The sequence below is a fragment of the Lithobates pipiens genome, unplaced genomic scaffold (assembly GCF_037356315.1).
Source record: "Lithobates pipiens isolate NorthernLeopardFrog02 unplaced genomic scaffold, aLitPip1_a1.2 Scaffold_1, whole genome shotgun sequence".
Lineage (NCBI taxonomy): Eukaryota > Metazoa > Chordata > Amphibia > Anura > Ranidae > Lithobates > Lithobates pipiens.
The window spans coordinates 205,954,068-205,973,390 of NW_027507685.1; the positions used below are offsets into that span (position 1 = coordinate 205,954,068).

The 19,323-nt window shown below is 45.2% G+C and overlaps 2 protein-coding genes across 2 annotated transcripts in view; one reads left to right on the forward strand and one right to left on the reverse strand.

Moving 5' to 3' along the window:
• Positions 1-4,086, forward strand: part of EHD2 (EH domain containing 2) — an 85,456-nt gene extending 81,370 nt beyond the window's left edge. Inside the window, exon 5 of the mRNA XM_077480913.1 lies at positions 1,431-4,086. Coding sequence (XP_077337039.1) covers positions 1,431-1,967 — 537 coding nt within the window. The 3' untranslated portion in view covers positions 1,968-4,086. The remainder of the gene's footprint in view (positions 1-1,430) is intronic.
• LOC143982295 (calpain-2 catalytic subunit-like) overlaps positions 1-19,323 on the reverse strand; it is a 260,340-nt gene that overhangs the window by 224,612 nt on the left and 16,405 nt on the right. The window lies entirely within an intron of this gene.

Sequence of the window (19,323 nt, forward strand, 5' to 3'; positions counted from 1 at the left end):
AAATAAAAACTGCAGAGGTGATCAATTCCTACCAAAAGAAGGCTCTATTTGTGGGAAAAAGGGGCATGAATTTTATTTGGGTACAGTGTCTCATGTCTGTGCAACTGTCAGTTTAAAGTAACGCAGTGCCGTATTGCAAAAAATGGCTTGGTCTCGAAGTGGGTAAATCTTCTGGAGGGCAAGGGGTAAAAAATGATCAAGCATAGAAAACCATAAAATGGAAACCAGACATGCCAGTTTGCGCTGCACCTGCATTCCAAAGGCTGGAAGTGACGTGTCCTTGCGGGACACGTCACTTCACTTTTCCTGGACTATTTATTTTGGACTTTTAATTTTACTTTCAAGTGTGTGTGTGTGTTTGTGTGTGGTATGGTTAATTCCTTTTCATCATCTTTACCTCTTCTGAGCTTGGTGATGTACAGTATACATGTTGGGTACGTGGTAGACACATTTATTGTATTTTCACATGTATTTTAGGCAAATTCACAATTGTTGAGCAGGTGCAGATTATTAGCTTGAGTATTTCTCTTTACGCTTTCATAAGAGATTATGTATGATGGACCTGGGCCAGCTCAGACAGTAATTAGACACTCCTATAAGTGTATAGCAAATGAATATAGAATTCCAACAGACAATAATTGCTTGTTTGCTAACAAGATGCCTAAACACAGGAAGCAATAATAGCATTCAAAAAGAAGGAATTCAGTTTTTTTAAATGTTGTAACAAATTGATTTGAGTATGGCCTCATATATATTAATGATCAATGTAGAGTAAAAGCGTACCATCATCCAAATTTGAAATATGAAAAATTGGGGAGATGGAAATGTGGGGGCTGTTTCTGATACTCTTCCTACTCTTCTCCCCCATACCTTCATCATTCCACTCCAATTTATCTTCCCTTTCACACATTCCCCTCACACCACCACCCTCTCTTCTCTCCCCCCTCTATTATTTCCTTCCCCTCCTCTCCCCTCTTCCTTTTCCCCCACACTTTGCTTTACTTTTCTTGTTTTCGCCCTTCCCCCATTCCTTTCCCCCTCTTCCCTCTCCCTCTTTTCTTCCCCTTCCTCCCTTTGCCCTCCACTCCAAACAGAAGCTCTATGGTGGAACCTATTAGTAGTCAGTTATTTGTGGTGTATTTCTTAATATTTCTGTATGTTGGTTCTTTTTTTGATTTGTATTAAAGCTTGATGATTACCGTGATAGTCCATTAACCATTTAGGTGGTCATGTGTATTGGCCAGTATCAGCAACTGCCCCCACATTTCCACCTCCCCAATATTTCACTTTTTAAATGGTTTTTATGATTGTCAGCCTGGGAGTAGGGCAAAAACATATGTGCCATTTTTTAACTTTAGTTGTAAGAGGTCTGTAATGGTTATTAATTTATTTTTTTCTCTTTTATTTACATTTTTCAAACCATTTAACAGGAGCAGCTAATGATTCATGACTTCACAAAATTTCATTCCTTGAAGCTAAATATGATTGGAATTTTGGATGAAATGCTTACAGTTGACATTGCAAAACTTATGCCACTGCTGAAGCAGGAAGACTTGGATACCACTGATAATATGGTACAAGGAGGAGCCTTTGAGGGAACTCACAATGGTCCCTTCATTGAAGGCTTCATGGATGGCGCCTTTGAAGGCCTTGACAATGAAGACTGGGTAGTTACGAAAGACAAGCCTAAATATGATGAAATCTTCTTCAACTTGGCACCCACTGATGGCAAATTAACTGGCACCAAAGCCAAAAACTGGATGATAACCACTAAGTTGCCCAATTCTGTACTAGGTAAGATATGGAAGCTCTCTGACGTTGATCGTGATGGCATGCTGGATGATGAAGAGTTTGCCTTGGCAAGCCACTTAATCGAAGTCAAATTGGATGGGCATGGCCTACCCCCAGAATTGCCTAGATACCTGATCCCACCATCCAAGAGGAGACAGAAAGGTTCTGCTGAATAATTCTATCAAGTCATGTTTTCTTGCTCATGGTTTTTTTTTTTTTTTTCTTCAAACCTTCCATTGTTGACAGTGATAAACCTAATCTTTTTACGTGCTTAGAAATTAAATGTCTGTCACCAGGGCAGGTTGACAGGAACATTGTTACTAACACAAGCAAATTGTCTTCAAATACACTGTCTGCTTGAATATTACAATAAACTTCACCCTATTCAACTTCAGAAGCCCAGAACACTGTCATAAACTGGCAAGAATAGTATAATAATGAAGACTTCAGGTCCCTTTCACACGGGCGGATAGAATTCAGCTTTTAGATGCGGATAGATCAAGTTATCTACCACAGTCAAACTCACGCAATGCTTTTCTATGGCCCCATTCACACACTGAATTTAGCAACAGCTGTTACATGGGGTTTGGTGCGGTTAGAAAAAAAATGATGACTGTGTCCAGGACCAATTTTTTGCAGCTATCTGCAACATAACTGCAGGTAATCGCAGTGTACTATTTCACCTGGAGATAGCAGCAACAACAAGGAAAGAAAAACAGGAAGAATGTCAGAAATGGCAACAATGTTCCAACGCAGCCTCATGTAAATTCAGCTAATCACAATGTACAACTGCAAGTGATTGCTGTGCCTGGAGTCTTGGAATTTCAAAATAACGAAACATGCTTTTAACAGCGGCAGAACAGCCGCCCGTGTGAAAGAGGCCTTAAAGAGACATTCCACCAATGTCCCACTAAGGCTCCTCAATTACACAAAGAACCCCTGTATATCACTTCCTATAGACCACTTGTAACATTACTTGCAATGTTCTGCACATCTTTTTGTCCTGTATTGTTTGATATATCCAGTGTTCCATAACCCACGCTAGAAAATAACCATTGCTGTTTATATCATTTGCTTTCCTCACTGAATGAAAGTTGAGGTCACCTTTTGTGCCTTATTGCTTTTAATATAAAATTATAAAATTTATATATATACTGTATGTATGTATGTATGTATACATGATTGCTAAGTAATACCACGGGGAAGCTGTGGCCAAGGAGAGAATGAATGTAGCTGAAAAAAAGAGTATTTTGTAATGCGAAAAAAAAAAAAAGGATTGGAGAAGATGTGAGAAATGTTTCAAAAGGTTCAAATGGATATGAATAAAAAATATGTATGTATTTTCTCCTCAGCCAACGCATTTTGATATTCGATTTTACAAAGCAACATCTACCAGTTTCTTTAGGCGTTATGCCATTTGCTGTGATCAATACTTGAGGGTCTCACTTCACTGATAGATGTTTTTGTTTTCATTTACGTCACAGAGAATACAGCTTAAGGCTGGATTCACACCTATGCATTTTTAGTGCTTTTTGCATTTTGCAGATTTGCACTACAGCCCATTTAACATGGTTTCCTATGGAACACGTTCTGTAGTGCAAATCTGCAAAATTCAAAAAGTACTACAAAAAGCATCGGTGTGAATCCAGAATAAGACAGATTCTATGGCTGAGGGGTAAAACGTGGAGGAATTGTGACAGGGAGATTTCTTGCCTGGGCTCCAAAAGTAGTCAGAGCAGTTAGTTCATCAATACTTGTAAAAAATAAATTTCAGGTAGACAGCCTATTAAAGTTTTAGTTCTCCCCAGTTTGAGTTTTGAATAGTCATGATCACTTCTATCTTCTAATACCCCTGGAAGCCTACAATGGCAAGATTATCCTGCAGTTGTTTTTGCCTCCATCTCTCCCCACAAGGGAATAAGGAAGCAATCACCCACTCAAAGCTGGAGATCTAAAACATTTTCCCCATGAGGGCATGCCTACAGCCACTGAGTACAACTGCAAGTCCTGGAGACATAAGAAATCAGCAAGTGATTCAACATCCAAGTACAGTTTTGGGTGGAAATAGATTTTTAGTAAATCAAGGTATAGAAGCTGGAAAGTCTTTGCAAGATCTAATCACTCTTAAATCATGTCCTAAATCCGATTCTAACATGCACATGTGACTACTATATAATACTGGTGCTTATAAATGAAGTACACCCACTATTGGATATTAATATATGTCAAACGCAAATGTATTTCTGAGCTAAACAGTAAGTCTGAATTATAAATAAAAAGTGTTTATTATGAAAACCTTCCTCCAGAAAGTTATTTGTCCTACTACTTTGCTGATGATTGTCATCATTGAAACATGTTTGATAAAGCAACACTTCTGCATCTGAATTCCGAAGTTAGGTTCACACTGATTCAAAACAAATAAATTGTAGCGCAACTTTAAAAAACGTACAATCAAAAATGCATATTCATATCAATTGCAAAATGTCCCATAGAAGTTGGTAAATAGCAAAATTCCAACATCCGAGTGTGACTTCTGACAGAGATGCAAAAACAGATCTGTCATGGAGCTTCATGCATCCATAATTGCACTAAAACACCAGTGTTCTCCGACACGTGACCATGCAATCCGCTCACCTCTGCAGTTTGACCCCTCACCATAAATAAGGTCAAAATGCGCATTTTCATCTGTTCCCAGAGCTGATGCATGGAAGGGAACAGGTCCCTAGTTGACACTCCCATATGGCTCAAACGCACATAAGATACGCAAAAGAGAAGGGAACTAGTAGAGCTCACTGTATTTTATTAGTATTAAAAACAATGGGTATAAAAACTCTCAGAAATAAAATGTAAACTGACTTCATCAGTAGGATTTTTTATTTATTTTTATTTTTTTCTTGAGGTTTACACTTATGCAGTGCAATTTTGATCTGATTATCAGTGCAGTTGCAGTATGACTTCTGATGCAATTTTGATATTGTGATTCCTGTGCTGGAGAAGAAAACCTGCTGCAATTTGACAACAGGACAGACGATTGCAAGCAACTCCCTCGATGTCTATGGACCACAGAATCGCATTGCATTGCCCCAAAGAAGCACAGGAGCCTTTCCAAAAGTCAGATCGAAGATGCACTACATTTATGTGAACACACTTGATAGGAACCAATGTTATTTCCCTTGTCATGCAATTCAGTGCGATCCAATTCCCATCTGAAATCACATCACTGTGAACCTGGGGGTTAGAGTTCTCTTGTAAAGAAACTCCTTGAACTGGTAAAGTATTAAGGGGCTGTACAAAAATAATCATTGGGGCTGCTACTAGTTCTCTGGGTGTCGTGTTGAATCGGTGGCTCCAGTACGTTCCAAGTCATTAACCTAGAATAAGTATGCAAACTAGCAGCTGTGACTCTAACTTGACTTTCTGGATTTGAATGCTTGTTTCGGATCAGTATCTGAAAATGTATTTAACCACTTGCAGACCGGACCATTTTGCTGGTCAAAGACCAGACCACTTTTTGCGATTCGGCACTGCGTCGCTTTAACTGACAATTGCGCGGTCGTGCGACGTGGCTCCCAAACAAAATTGACGTCCTTTTTTTCCCACAAATAGAGCTTTCTTTTGGTGGTATTTGATCACCTCTGCGATTTTTATTTTTTGCGCTATAAACAAAAAATAGAGCGACAATTTTGAAAAAAACGCATTATTTTTTACTTTTTGTTATAATAAATATCCCCCAAAAATATATAAAAAAACATTTTTTACCCTCGGTTTAGGCCGATACATATTCTTCTACATATTTTTGGTAAAAAAAATCGCAATAAGCGATTATTGATTGGTTTGCGCAAAAGTTATAGCGTTTACAAAATAGGGATAGTTTTATAGCATTTTTATTAATAATTTTTTATTATTTTTTTTTTACTAGTAATGGCGGCGATCTGCGATTTTTATTGTGACTGCGACATTGTGGGGGACCCATCAGACATTTTTGACACATTTTTGGGACCATTGTCATTTATACAGTAATCACTGCTATATAAATGCAGTGATTCCTGTGTAAATGACACTGGCAGTGAAAGGGTTAACCAGTGGGTGGCAGTGTAGGGGTTAAGTGTTCCTAGGGGTGTGTTACTAACTGTGGGGGGGTTGGGCTTTTATTTAGTGTACACTGATCTCTGCTCCAATCACATGGAGCAGAGATCAGCGTCACTAGTTGCTAGGCAGAATGGAGAAATGTTGTTTACACAGCATTTCCTCCATTCGGCCGCTCCGTGAGACGATCGCGGGGATGCCCGCGGCAATCGGGTCCGCGGGTCCCACGACCGGACTCACGGGGGTCCCGACCAGCGCTCCCGATGGCAGGGCGGCATCGAATATTGGACATACCTGTACGCCAATATGCCTGCCCGTGCCATTCTGCCGACGTACAACGTCGTGCGCTGGTCGGGAAGTGGTTAAGCAAGGATCCGACAGGCAACTTGTATGATCAAAGTTTTGTCATCAAAGGCAGAATCTAAACTTTGGTCAGTAAAGGTTTCCCCCTTTCACACTGTCGGACTGTTGAGGTCCATCTGTCAGTTTTGACAGAGGACCTGAATGGGCGCTCGATGCTAGTCTATGGAGTGACGGATGTCAGCGGTGACATGTCCGCTGACATCCGACCCAGTCCAATCTGCCAAAAGCAGACGGATGGCCCTATGTTTGGATCTGTCGCTATCGGATTGGGTGAGATCTGTTTAAAACTGACATGCTGTCCGTTTTCATCCAATCTCTTCATAGAAACTAGCGGCGCTCGACAAGCCCCTCCCCGCTCAGTGAGCAAAAAGGGACCTGTCATCCGCCAGCTCAGCGGACATCAACGGAGAGATCTCCCGCTAAGCTGGCGGGCAGAGACGGACTACGTGGAAGTGGATCCGCCTCGTTTGAATGAGGCCTAACTTTAATGGAAAACTGCAGTTATGAAAATACTGCATATGGCTGAAGAACTTAAAGGGAAATCATAATAAAACGCTCCATAAATGCTGGTTTAAAACTTGCCTACAGGGTGTTGAACCAAGGCAGTGGTTCTTGCCCCATTCACCTCTAATGTGCACCTTGGCAATGTACAGAAAAATGTATGGAACAGATCTTACTCCACATATCCCAAGTACTTAGGGCTGCAGGGGTGTGGAAAACTTAGTTAATATCCAGTTTCTAAGCACTCAAAGCCAGTTGTAAAACATACAAATAATATTTGGGTTTGATAACCCTTATACGGGTCTTTTGATGTGAAAGCTGCACTCAAAATGCAAGCAGAGGGCAACAGACAAGTCACCAGTATTGTTTGTGGGCTCTGTGTGCAGCTGATCTCTTTCCCATTACTAACTTGCTATGCCTTTTTGCTGCACTGTGTCTCTGTGTGGAGGCAGCCATCTTGATTGAAAAGCAGGTCCCTGATTCCGCATTGAAGAGCTGCCTCTCTTTTGACTGATCAGAGTATTCTCAAGAAGCAGTAAGAGGTGGATAAAGAACAGATCCACTAGAGGAATGAAGCGGAAGCAGGGAGGTCCTTGCACTGTGGGTCTTCAGGTACAGCTTTAATTCATCCCTAACTATTCAAGACAAAAAGTTATACCTGTTTATGCATAGATATATTTTGCATTTCTAGATGCTCCCTATAAGCTAATTTGTTGCCAAAGTATTCTAACGGTTACCCGTTTAAAGTCTGGGTATTAGCAGGAATTTCCTTTTTTCATCCTCTGTACTGTCAAGTCAGGACATTTTTCTTTAGAGGGTCATATTGCTATATATTAATCTTTTGCAGGCCTGTCACTGTTAAAGAAGTAAAGTCTGGTTGCTTTTTTTTCTCCTGCAAAGCAAAGGCATAATGTGCTAGTATGCATCATTATATGACACTTAACTGCAAACGAAGCCCTCGTTGTCCCCACTGGAGACTGCATCCATCTTCGCCTGTCTTCCTTTCCGGGAGCCACAGACTCCAGATCTGTGCCTGGCAGGAGCCAGGTGACGTCACTCCAGCACATGCGAGCTGGAGTTGCGACCACGACACACACTTCTGAAGAAACGGCACGGGCTGCCGTTCCTTCAGAGGCATGTGTCAATTAAGGCATTGGCACCGTATACAGTAAATATCTGCTAAATGGTGCACGTTTAGGAGATATTTATCTATAGGTAAGCCTAGAATAAGGCTTACCTATAGGTATAAACATACCAGGAAGGTTTACAACCTATTTAAACCATACACTATTTGCTCCCATTTCAGCTTGTTGTGCTCTGTGTGCTGCTATTAGTCTCTCCCCTTTCATTGACCATCACCCAATCTCAGGCTCAACGACTTTCAAATGTTTCCAGGTATGGCTATAAGATAGAAAATCTTCACTTTTTGAGTTTGGTCTACTTTATGCTCTAAAATATCTAACATACTGTATTTAAATGGGCAAATGTATTTATAACTGTATTCAGTAAAACAGAAACAGAGCTTTTAAATGTGGACGCAGTTAGTAACTGTGTAATTTAGGAGGAATATAGGCTTGGGAATATCCTCCAATGAAAACAGAAACTTGGCAAACATTTAAAAAAGCTAAAAATGTTGATGGCAACTAAATGGAATGTGGGAACTGTCACCAACCTTGAGCAGATCTGACATATTTATGAACTTTTATGGACATACACATTATAGGATTTATATAAATATAACTCCCTGGCTCTCTATAATTTATTTCCCCAAAAGACTCAGACTAGTGCATCTATGTAACCAGTCCTGCAGAACTTTAGGGCCTATCTTTGACTTTTGATTGACCCTCCTCTCCTTATTTCTTAAAAATCATGGACCTTATCATATTCATTTCAAATGGTCACTCCACTAAGGTTGGTAGAAGCATATCAATCTCTGAAGTTGCTGGGAACACAACAAAGAGATCTCTCTTTTGCAACTCCATGACCGTTAGGAAGTCACTTATCCATTAGTCTTTCTTTTTAAAGAGGAACTGTACTCTGGGAGCTGTACCCCAAAAAAGCTGGCAAAGGACAATAAACTAGTCAACAGCATTGCCTGTGGTCTCCATGTTTTTCCCATTAGTGACTTACTATGCCTCATTCTGCACTGTGCTCTGTGTAGAGACAGCCATCTTGGTAGATTCAGGGCTTTTGTTTACTCATGCAAGAGCAAGAAGAGCAGCACAGTAGTGAAATCACCATATCTCAGTCCAGAGGCAGCAGTGGATTATAACTTACACTGAAAATCTACAGCTAGGGTGCTGTGGGCAGAGAAGTGCCTAGGTCCAGTCACATACCAGGAAGAACTGTGCTATTTTTCGAGAGGAATTCTCAACATTTTTCATGGTATTGCTTAGGAATTATTAAAGTGGAACTAAAATCACTGATTTAACTGTTACTATTACTAGTAAGATTACGTTAGCTCTCAACAAAATTGGTAAAGTGCTAACGGAATATTTTTTTTTTTAAATAACAGAAATGTTATACTTGCCGGCTCTGTGCTCTTGTTTTGCACAGAGCAGCCCCAATCCTCCTCTTCCTGGGTCCCCTGCCAGCGCTCTGGGCTCTTCCCCCCTGTTGAGTGCCCCCTTGCTATGGGGCACTCATTCATGCTTGCTCCCGAGCCCCAACCTGTGTGTTCATTGACACAGAACGGGGCTCAGCTCGCTCCCTCCTCACTGGCTGTGACTGACAGCAGCGAGAGCAAAGGGCTCTGTATCTGAGCCAATCAGGAGGGAGAGAGCTGAGAGAGTCCATTCTCTCATGCACAGAAGATTGTACCTTTATGTATAGAATGCACAAAGATAAAAAAAAAACCTTCAGCCTTTAGAACCACTTTAACCCCTTGGCGTGGCTGTATGCAAATATGCAGCCTTAGCACGTTTTGTGGAAGGCCATGCCTTAATCCCACTTGGCGCCCTCAGGGATAGAGATGGCCTTGCGGTTCGCGGCGAATTTTGCGTGTTCGCGATTCGCCAAACCAGCAGACTTCTGGCGCTGTTCGCCCAGCGGACATATGCGTTTACATTGTGAAAGAACTTTGACCCATGATGACACATCCATCATGGGGTACAGGACAGCCATTTGAGACATTTCAGCACATGGACAATTGGACATTCCTCCTACCTTATAAATAGACCTGATCTGGCAGCCATTTTACATTCTGTCTTTTGTCAGTGTAGGGAAAGGTTGCTGTGTGGAGCAGGGACAGACTGTAGTGACACAAATCGCTAGCTATTAGGTCCACAAAAGTCCATTTAAGGACTGATACAGGTGTACAGTATATAGGGTTCTGGTGCACTGCTGTGCTGGTGATTGCTGAGTGCACTGCTGACTGATTCTGCAGCTGTCTTTTGTCAGTGTAGGGACAGGATGCTGTGTGGAGCAGGGACAGTCAGTTTAATCACTAGCTATTACTATTAGGTCCACAAAGGTCCTTTTAAGGACTAGTATAGGTGTACAGTATATAGGGTGCTGGTGATTGCTGAGTGCACTGCTGACTGATTCTGCAGCTGTCTTTTGTCAGTGTGGGGATTGAGGGACAGTCTGCAAATTACTAGCTACTAGGTCCACAAAGGTCCTTTTAAGGACTGGTATAGGTGTACAGTATATAGGGTTGTACACATATAATATACTTTCTTTCAAATATAGAAAGAATATTATACTTGACTGCTGCCCGATTCTGCAGCTGTCTTTTATCAGTGTAGGGACTGAGGGACAGTCTGCATATCACTAGCTATTAGGTCCACAAAGGTCCTTTTAAGGACTGGTATAGGTGTACTATTTGGTGTGCAGTATATAGGTGTATACCCTGTTTCCCCGATAGTAAGACACCCCCGATTGTAAGACGTATCGGGAGTTTCAGAGGGGTCGGCTAATATAAGCCGTACCCCGAAAGTAAGACATATGCCTTACTTTCGGGGAAACACGGGGGTATTGCCGCCTCCCTCTCATCTAGCTGCGCGCCGCCTCCTGCCCACGTCCGCACCGTCCCCCTCTCCATACGTCGCCGTGTCTGCCATTTCCCTCTGATCTTAATGAGCGCCGCCTCCTGCCCACGCCTGAGCCGTCCCCCTCTCCATACGTCACCGCGCCGTCCCCTGCACTTGTCACTGCCGCCTCCTGCTTAAAATATGGTAATGCACACAGTATTAATCATACATCAGTAAAACATACACACCGGCATACTGGGGTATCATCTGCTGTATGTAACCCAGTGGGTATCAGCAGGTGTCACACTGGATTAAATACAGCAGGTGGTACTGTATCACACATAAATCTGTTTTATCCTCCAGTATTCCACTGTTCGTTCTTACCATTTTTCATTGTTTTACATGTTACATGTTGTAACAAGACATTCTTGGCACTTCCTTTTATAAAACTGTTTTGTGGTGAATACAATACTGTTCAGGTTGTTAATAAATGTTAATTTTATGGTTAAAACAAAAAATTCGACAATTTTTTTCCAATATAAGACATACCCCGAAAGTAAGACATAGTGGGGCTTTTGGGGATAAAAAGAAAGTAAGACACTGTCTTACTTTCGGGGAAACACGGTAATACACGTATAAAATATTTGCATGTATAGAAAGCATAGTATAGTGCATTTCTACTGTGCAGCATTGTGACTGCTGAGTGGTTCTGCAGCTATACTACAAAGAGTGACAAACGCAATAAAAAAAGTATTATAACTGGTGTGATAGACCAGTGGCCCCTAAAAACGATAGATTGGGGTGTTGTATATCTTCTTCCACATACATACTGCACTTCTCTAGAGACTTTTGTCACAGGGTCATTTAAAAAATGACAGGCAGAGGAAGAGGCAGGTCCTTCCGCAGGGGTGGTAGGGGTAGGGCAGGAGCAACAGACTTGAGCCAAAGTGGCAAATTGCAGAAGGTGCGTGCAATTACGTCAAAGGACGCACCAGACTTGGTTGAGTGGCTCACTCAGCCTTACATTTCTGCACCCTCCTCATCCTCTAGATCTGCACCCTCTTCACTCTCTGCTTTGTGCACCCCCAAAGACACTACCACCAACGCCACCACCACCATATACCTTCCGCTTGAGTCACAGGAATTATTTTCCGATCCATATCAAGACATTTCCGATGCGCAGCCACTCTTGGCATTGGATCAGGAAGAGGAGGTAGCAACGACCACCACTCAGCAGTCTGACGACAGTACCCAGATCAGCCCAAGGAGGAGGTTGGTCCCCGCTGTTGTTGCCTACTCCGAGATCTCTAATTATAGTGGTGGGGAAGGTGATGTCGATGATGACGTGTCTAGTGATGTCACGTGGGTGCCCACAAGAGAGGAAGAGGAAGGGAGTTCAGAGGGAGATATGGACCAGCAGATAGGGAGGAGAAGCAGGCGAAACTTAGATTGCACAGGAGGGACAAAGTAGACTGCTAATGTATCAGGAGCGAGGAATCAACCATGTACGGTCAAATCTGGCGCTCCCAGGACGCCGGCACATGGCTCCGCAGTGTGAGCTTTTTTTAACGTGCCCGCTGCTGACAATAGTGTTGCCATCTGCAATCTTTGCAGTCAACGCATAAGTCGCGGTAAGCCCAACACTCACCTAGGGACGACTGCCTTAAGAAGGCACATGAGCTGCCATCACCGAGCCCAGTGGGAGCAACAGAACCCACAAAGCCACACTCCAGGCTCTCACTGTCCAGCCTCGTCTTCTACTTCTCCTCTCTCCTCACAATTGTCCTCCACTCCACCTTCCATCATGCCATCCTCACGTTTTTCTGGAAAAAGGCAGGCTTCCGTGGGCCAAACGTTCGAGCATAAAAAAATGATGACGCCAGATAACCCTCTTGCCCAACGGTTGACGGCTGGCTTGTCAGAACTGATAGCCCGCCAACTACTGCCATATAAACTGGTGGACTCGGAGGCCTTTCGAAAATTTGTGGCCATTGGAACACCACAATGGAAGGTCCTAGGAAGGAAGTATTTCTCACAGAAGGGCATCCCAGAGCTATATGGCCATGTTCAGTGGCAAGTGAATGTATCTCTGGCACACAGTGTCGGTGCCAAGATACATCTGACCACAGACACGTGGTCTAGCAAACACGGGCAGGGAAGGTATATCACTTTTACTGCCCACTGGGTGAACCTTCTGACGGCCGTCAAGCATGTAACCCGTGGCACCCGTGTAGATTTGGTTTTACCGACACGGATTGCATGCAGGCCTGGCTCTTCTCCTCCTCCTACTCCATCCTCCTCCCTCTCCTCCTCGGCTGACTCCTCCTTTTCCACTGCTAGCGTCTCTTCTGCTGTGCCGCCCAAGCTCCCCAGAACCCATTCGACATGCCAGGTGAGATGTTGCCATGCTGTGCTGCGTCTGTTGTGCCTAGAAGCCAAGAGCCACACTGGCCCTGCACTCCTTTCAGCTTTGCGTTCACAGGCAGATCAGTGGCTAACACCGCTCAATTTGACAATTGGTAAAGTGGTGTGTGACAACGGTGCCAATCTATTTAGCGCATTGAAACAGGGCAAAATTACACACGTGCCATGCATGGCACACGTCTTAAACTTGGTCGTGCAACGATTCGTTGTCAAATACCCTGGAGTCCAGGACATCTTGCGGCAGGGAAGGAAAATCTCGGGCCCATTTCAGAATATCTTACATGGCCATGGCTCGCCTTGCTGACGTTCATTGGTGACACAATCTGCCGGTCAGACGTTTTATTTGCGATTGCCCGACGCAATGGAACTCAACCTTCTATATGCTTGATAGGCTGCTCCAGCAGAAACGTGCACTTAACGACTACCTGTACGAACTCTGCGGCAGAACAGGTTCTGGGGAGCTTGGTTTTTTTTTCACTGCGCCAGTGACTGCTCATGCGTGATGCATGCAGACTTCTGCGGCCATTTGATGAGATCACCAAACTGGTCAGTCTGTCACGATCAGGAATGAGGCCGAGATGCTGAGAGGGCTCCCCTTGCAGCCGAGTGCAGCACAACCCTGAAGATGACACAGGGATGCAGTGCCCACAGTAGCACAGGTTGCCAGGTAGCAGCAGCAGAGGACAAGAGCCTGGTAAACAAGTCTCTGGGGGCAACCGTGCAAGGAAGTCCAAGAGCGGAGCAGCAGAAGTCCAGAAGAGTAGTCAAGCCAAGCCGGGATCGGGTGCAGGGAGCAGACAAGGAACGTCGGGTACAAGCCAGGAGAACAACAGGAGCAGGTCGAGCAAGCCGGGTCGGTACACAGGAGATCGGATAGCAGAAATCACGGGTACAGGTACACAGGGGAGCTGACGATAATCCAGCGATGCAGCACTGTCAGGCGAACATTTAAATAGGCGAGGTGCCCAGGTCACGTCGTGAGCGCGTCGAGGCGATCGTACGGCTACGTCGAGTACGTTGCGCGTTCGTATCATCACCGCGTATGCCCGCCTGGTTAGACGTAGCGTCGGCCGTTCGTCTTGAAACTACCTTACGCTTCCGTAGGCGCTGACGCGCGTTAACACGAACGTACCTCGTGAGATTGCGCCTATTTCCCTGACACAGTCGCAGCCATGGCGCCATCAGTGACATGGTACCTTATGCCTTCTTTATGGAGCGTGCATTGCGTCATGTCATTGATCAAGCCGTGGAGGAGCAGGAGCGGGAAGATGAGGAATTCGCAATGCTGGATGAATTCCCAGGGGGGGGCTACTCTATCTGAGACAAGTCAACAACAGGAGCCTGAAGAGGAGTCAGAGAAGGATGGTGCCGGCCGGATGAGGAGGCGCAAGAAGAGCATGCTTTAAACCTTTCTGGGATCCCTGTTGTTGTGCATGGATGGGGAGAGGAGAACGAGGAGGACAACATTATCCTGGATGACGAGCAGGAGCCAGGCCACCACACCGCTTCCAGTTTAGTGCAAATGGGGGCCTTCATGCTCCAGTGTTTTAATAGGGACCCCCGTATAAAAAGCATAAGGGTCAAGGACCAGTACTTGGTGGCAACGTACTTAGACCCCCGGTACAAACACAAAATGGCGGAAATGTTACCACCATCAGAGGGCTGTCAGAATGGAGCACTTCCGGGCCTTGCTTCGAGAAATGCTGCATTCTGCTTTTGCGTGCGCAAGCAGAGGAGGAATTCCCACTCCCAGAGAAAGAGTTGCGGGTACCAATCCAACAGCGCCTGCAAGAAGAGGGCGGTTTGAAGATGTGTTGGTGACTTCTGATATGAGGCCATTCTTTCAGCCGACCCATCGACAGGTGTCACCTGGATCCAGCATCAGGGAACGCCTAGACCGACAGGTGTCCGACTACATCGGATTAACGACCGATGTGGACGCTCTGAGGAGTGATGAACCCCTGAACTACTGGGTGGGCAGGCTTGACCTCTGGCCAGAGCTTGCCCAATTTGCAATGGAACTGTTGGCTTGCCCTTCGTCCAGTGTCCTGTCCAAAAGGACGTTCAACGCAGCAGGGGGGATCGTGACCGATAAGCGCACTCGCCTAGCTCACGACAGTGTTGACCACCTGACATTTATAAAAACGAACGAGGCATGGATCTCAGAGGAATTCAACACATGTGACCAGTAGACCATGTATATGCATAACTCTATAAACGATTTATTTAATCGAGCACACGGACCTTTTTTCTACCTTTTGGCTCACTTCCTTGTACAAAAAAAGCACACCATACTATATGCCTGTATCCTCCTGTTTGAAGAGGTTGAGCGGTGTCATATTTTTGGGTCCCGCAGCGAGTTGCTGGTATCAGTGCTGCTGTCAGTGCTCTCTATCTCGGTGCTGGTGTCAGTGCTCTCTCTCTATCTCGGTGCTGGTGTGGTCTCAGTGCTCTCTATCTCGGTGCTGGTGTCAGTGCTCTCTATCACAGTGCTGGTGTCAGTGCTCTCTATTACGTTGCTGGTGTCAGTGCTCTCTATTACGGTGCTGGTGTGGTGTCAGTGCTGTCCAGCTCAGTGCTGGTGTGGTGTCAGTGCTCTCTAACTCGGTGCTGGTATCAGTACTCTCTATCTCAGTGTTGGTGTCAGTACTCCCTATCACGGTGCTGGTGTCAGTGCTCTCTATCACGGTGCTGGTGTGGTGTCAGTGCTCTCTATCTCGGTGCTGGTGTCAGTGCTCTCTATCACGGTGCTGGTGTGGTGTCAGTGCTCTCTATCTCGGTGCTGGTGTGGTCTCAGTACTCTCTATCACGGTGCTGGTGTGGTGTCAGTGCTCTCTATCACGGTGCTGGTGTCAGTGCTCTCTATCATGGTGCTGGTGTGGTGTCAGTGCTCTCTATCATGGTTTATTTATGGAGCGTGCATTGCGTCATGTCATTGATCAAGCCGTGGAGGAGCAGGAGCAGGAAGATGAGGAATTCGCAATGCTGGATGAATTCCCAGGGGGGGGCTACTCTATCTGAGACAAGTCAACAACAGGAGCCTGAAGAGGAGTCAGAGAAGGATGGTGCCGGCCGGATGAGGAGGCGCAAGAAGAGCATGCTTTAAACCTTTCTGGGATCCCTGTTGTTGTGCATGGATGGGGAGAGGAGAACGAGGAGGACAACATTATCCTGGATGACGAGCAGGAGCCAGGCCACCACACCGCTTCCAGTTTAGTGCAAATGGGGGCCTTCATGCTCCAGTGTTTTAATAGGGACCCCCGTATAAAAAGCATAAGGGTCAAGGACCAGTACTGGGTGGCAACGTACTTAGACCCCCGGTACAAACACAAAATGGCGGAAATGTTACCACCATCAGAGGGCTGTCAGAATGGAGCACTTCCGGGCCTTGCTTCGAGAAATGCTGCATTCTGCTTTTGCGTGCGCAAGCAGAGGAGGAATTCCCACTCCCAGAGAAAGAGTTGCGGGTACCAATCCAACAGCGCCTGCAAGAAGAGGGCGGTTTGAAGATGTGTTGGTGACTTCTGATATGAGGCCATTCTTTCAGCCGACCCATCGACAGGTGTCACCTGGATCCAGCATCAGGGAACGCCTAGACCGACAGGTGTCCGACTACATCGGATTAACGACCGATGTGGACGCTCTGAGGAGTGATGAACCCCTGAACTACTGGGTGGGCAGGCTTGACCTCTGGCCAGAGCTTGCCCAATTTGCAATGGAACTGTTGGCTTGCCCTTCGTCCAGTGTCCTGTCCAAAAGGACGTTCAACGCAGCAGGGGGGATCGTGACCGATAAGCGCACTCGCCTAGCTCACGACAGTGTTGACCACCTGACATTTATAAAAACGAACGAGGCATGGATCTCAGAGGAATTCAACACATGTGACCAGTAGACCATGTATATGCATAACTCTATAAACGATTTATTTAATCGAGCACACGGACCTTTTTTCTACCTTTGGCTCACTTCCTTGTACAAAAAAAGCACACCATACTATATGCCTGTATCCTCCTGTTTGAAGAGGTTGAGCGGTGTCATATTTTTGGGTCCCGCAGCGAGTTGCTGGTATCAGTGCTGCTGTCAGTGCTCTCTATCTCGGTGCTGGTGTCAGTGCTCTCTCTCTATCTCGGTGCTGGTGTGGTCTCAGTGCTCTCTATCTCGGTGCTGGTGTCAGTGCTCTCTATCACAGTGCTGGTGTCAGTGCTCTCTATTACGTTGCTGGTGTCAGTGCTCTCTATTACGGTGCTGGTGTGGTGTCAGTGCTGTCCAGCTCAGTGCTGGTGTGGTGTCAGTGCTCTCTAACTCGGTGCTGGTATCAGTACTCTCTATCTCAGTGTTGGTGTCAGTACTCCCTATCACGGTGCTGGTGTCAGTGCTCTCTATCACGGTGCTGGTGTGGTGTCAGTGCTCTCTATCTCGGTGCTGGTGTCAGTGCTCTCTATCACGGTGCTGGTGTGGTGTCAGTGCTCTCTATCTCGGTGCTGGTGTGGTCTCAGTACTCTCTATCACGGTGCTGGTGTGGTGTCAGTGCTCTCTATCACGGTGCTGGTGTCAGTGCTCTCTATCATGGTGCTGGTGTGGTGTCAGTGCTCTCTATCATGGTTCGGTGATCATCTCTTGCACCATCTTCATAGCCTGCCCTGACCTTTCCTCTCCTCCATGGCCTTCATGCGCTCCTGAATTGTCAAAATTTCACAGGTAAAAAAAGAATGCTAGTCGTTGTCGATCCCAGATTCACTTAATACTTTTGTTATGTCAGTGTTCATGTGGTGGGGCTATGTGTGCACATCTAGTTAGTATTTTGTGGCTGAAAATATGACCTGTAGGTTTTTAAGGTTCGCCTGCAATTAAAGTCAATGGGGCCCGCCGCAAACTTTGCGGTTCGTGAACTTTTGGCCGCGTTCGCGGTTCGCGAAACGTCCCGTCGGAGGTTCATCCATCACTACTCAGGGAGAGGTATAGGAGCTTTCCCTTTGACTTCTGGAGGTACCGCCAATTGGCATATTTTGTTCCCTTAACACATCATATGATGCAGATTAGATCCACTCTTACTGGGTTTAAACATTTATGGGCAGCTCAGGACCCGCTGCCTCATGCAATCTCCACTCTATATCATCTATTAGAAGCAGCCAAGTAATTTCCTAAAAAAAAAAATTTGGTGTAAAGTTGCGCTGAATATACGTGAAATCTATAGTGTAAAAAGTAATGAAATCTAATATAGATTATATATAAAACATGAGTCAAAAAAATACACCATGTAAGAAATTCTAATATTCAATCTCAAAAGTCCTCATGCGAAAAAACTTCTGGTTATGATTTAAGTCCCCAAATTATAGAGAACAGGGAAATCAGTCCTTCTCAAAAGTTTGATGAGACCTTCCTGGTTTTGCCAGTATCACTTCCAGACCAAAAAAAAAAGTTGGACTCTTACCGCAATGGATGGACTCCAGACCAACGGAGTCGTTAGCGCTGGCAGACAAAACCCTCTGCAGGGATCGCAAATGTGTACTCCGGTCTCACACGCCGCTGAGGGCGTGAGCACGTACGGATCTTCCGAAGATTACCGACATGGCCCGAAAGATTCCGGAACCAGCCGATCGTCCTGCTTTTCTCTCAGTCAACGTGAAGCAAATGGGTAGGGTGGCCGTCCAATCACTGTTAGTTTCCCGAGTTTTGGAAAGCTCTCCGATAGGCAAATGGGTAGGGTGGCCGTCCAATCACTGTTAGTTTCCCGAGTTTTGGAAAGCTCTCCGATAGGCTATCATACACGAAGGTTCCTCAGTGAACAAACCTGTAGTGAAACAAGGCGCTCGGGCCGCCCAGCCACGAGCGAAGGGAAGGGGAAACAAAAGTGGACTTCGATCGTGAACGTACCGTTAAACAATCGACAAATTTATTTGATTAAAAAATAAAAAATATATGGCCAGGTTATAACAAATAAAAAAGAAATAAATAAAAACCGGTTAAATTAAGAACAAATATACACCTGTGCTGGGGGATATTCTAAACGTGGTGGTATCAGCATAAACAGCCCGACATGTTTCGTAATACCTTACGTCCTCCTGCGGCACAGGTGATATTCTGATCCATCACTTAAATAACATTAGGGCCGAACCAAGCCTCGGTTCCGTTCGGATAACATTAAGGCCGACATTAAGGCCGAACCAAGCCTCAGTTCCGTTCGGCT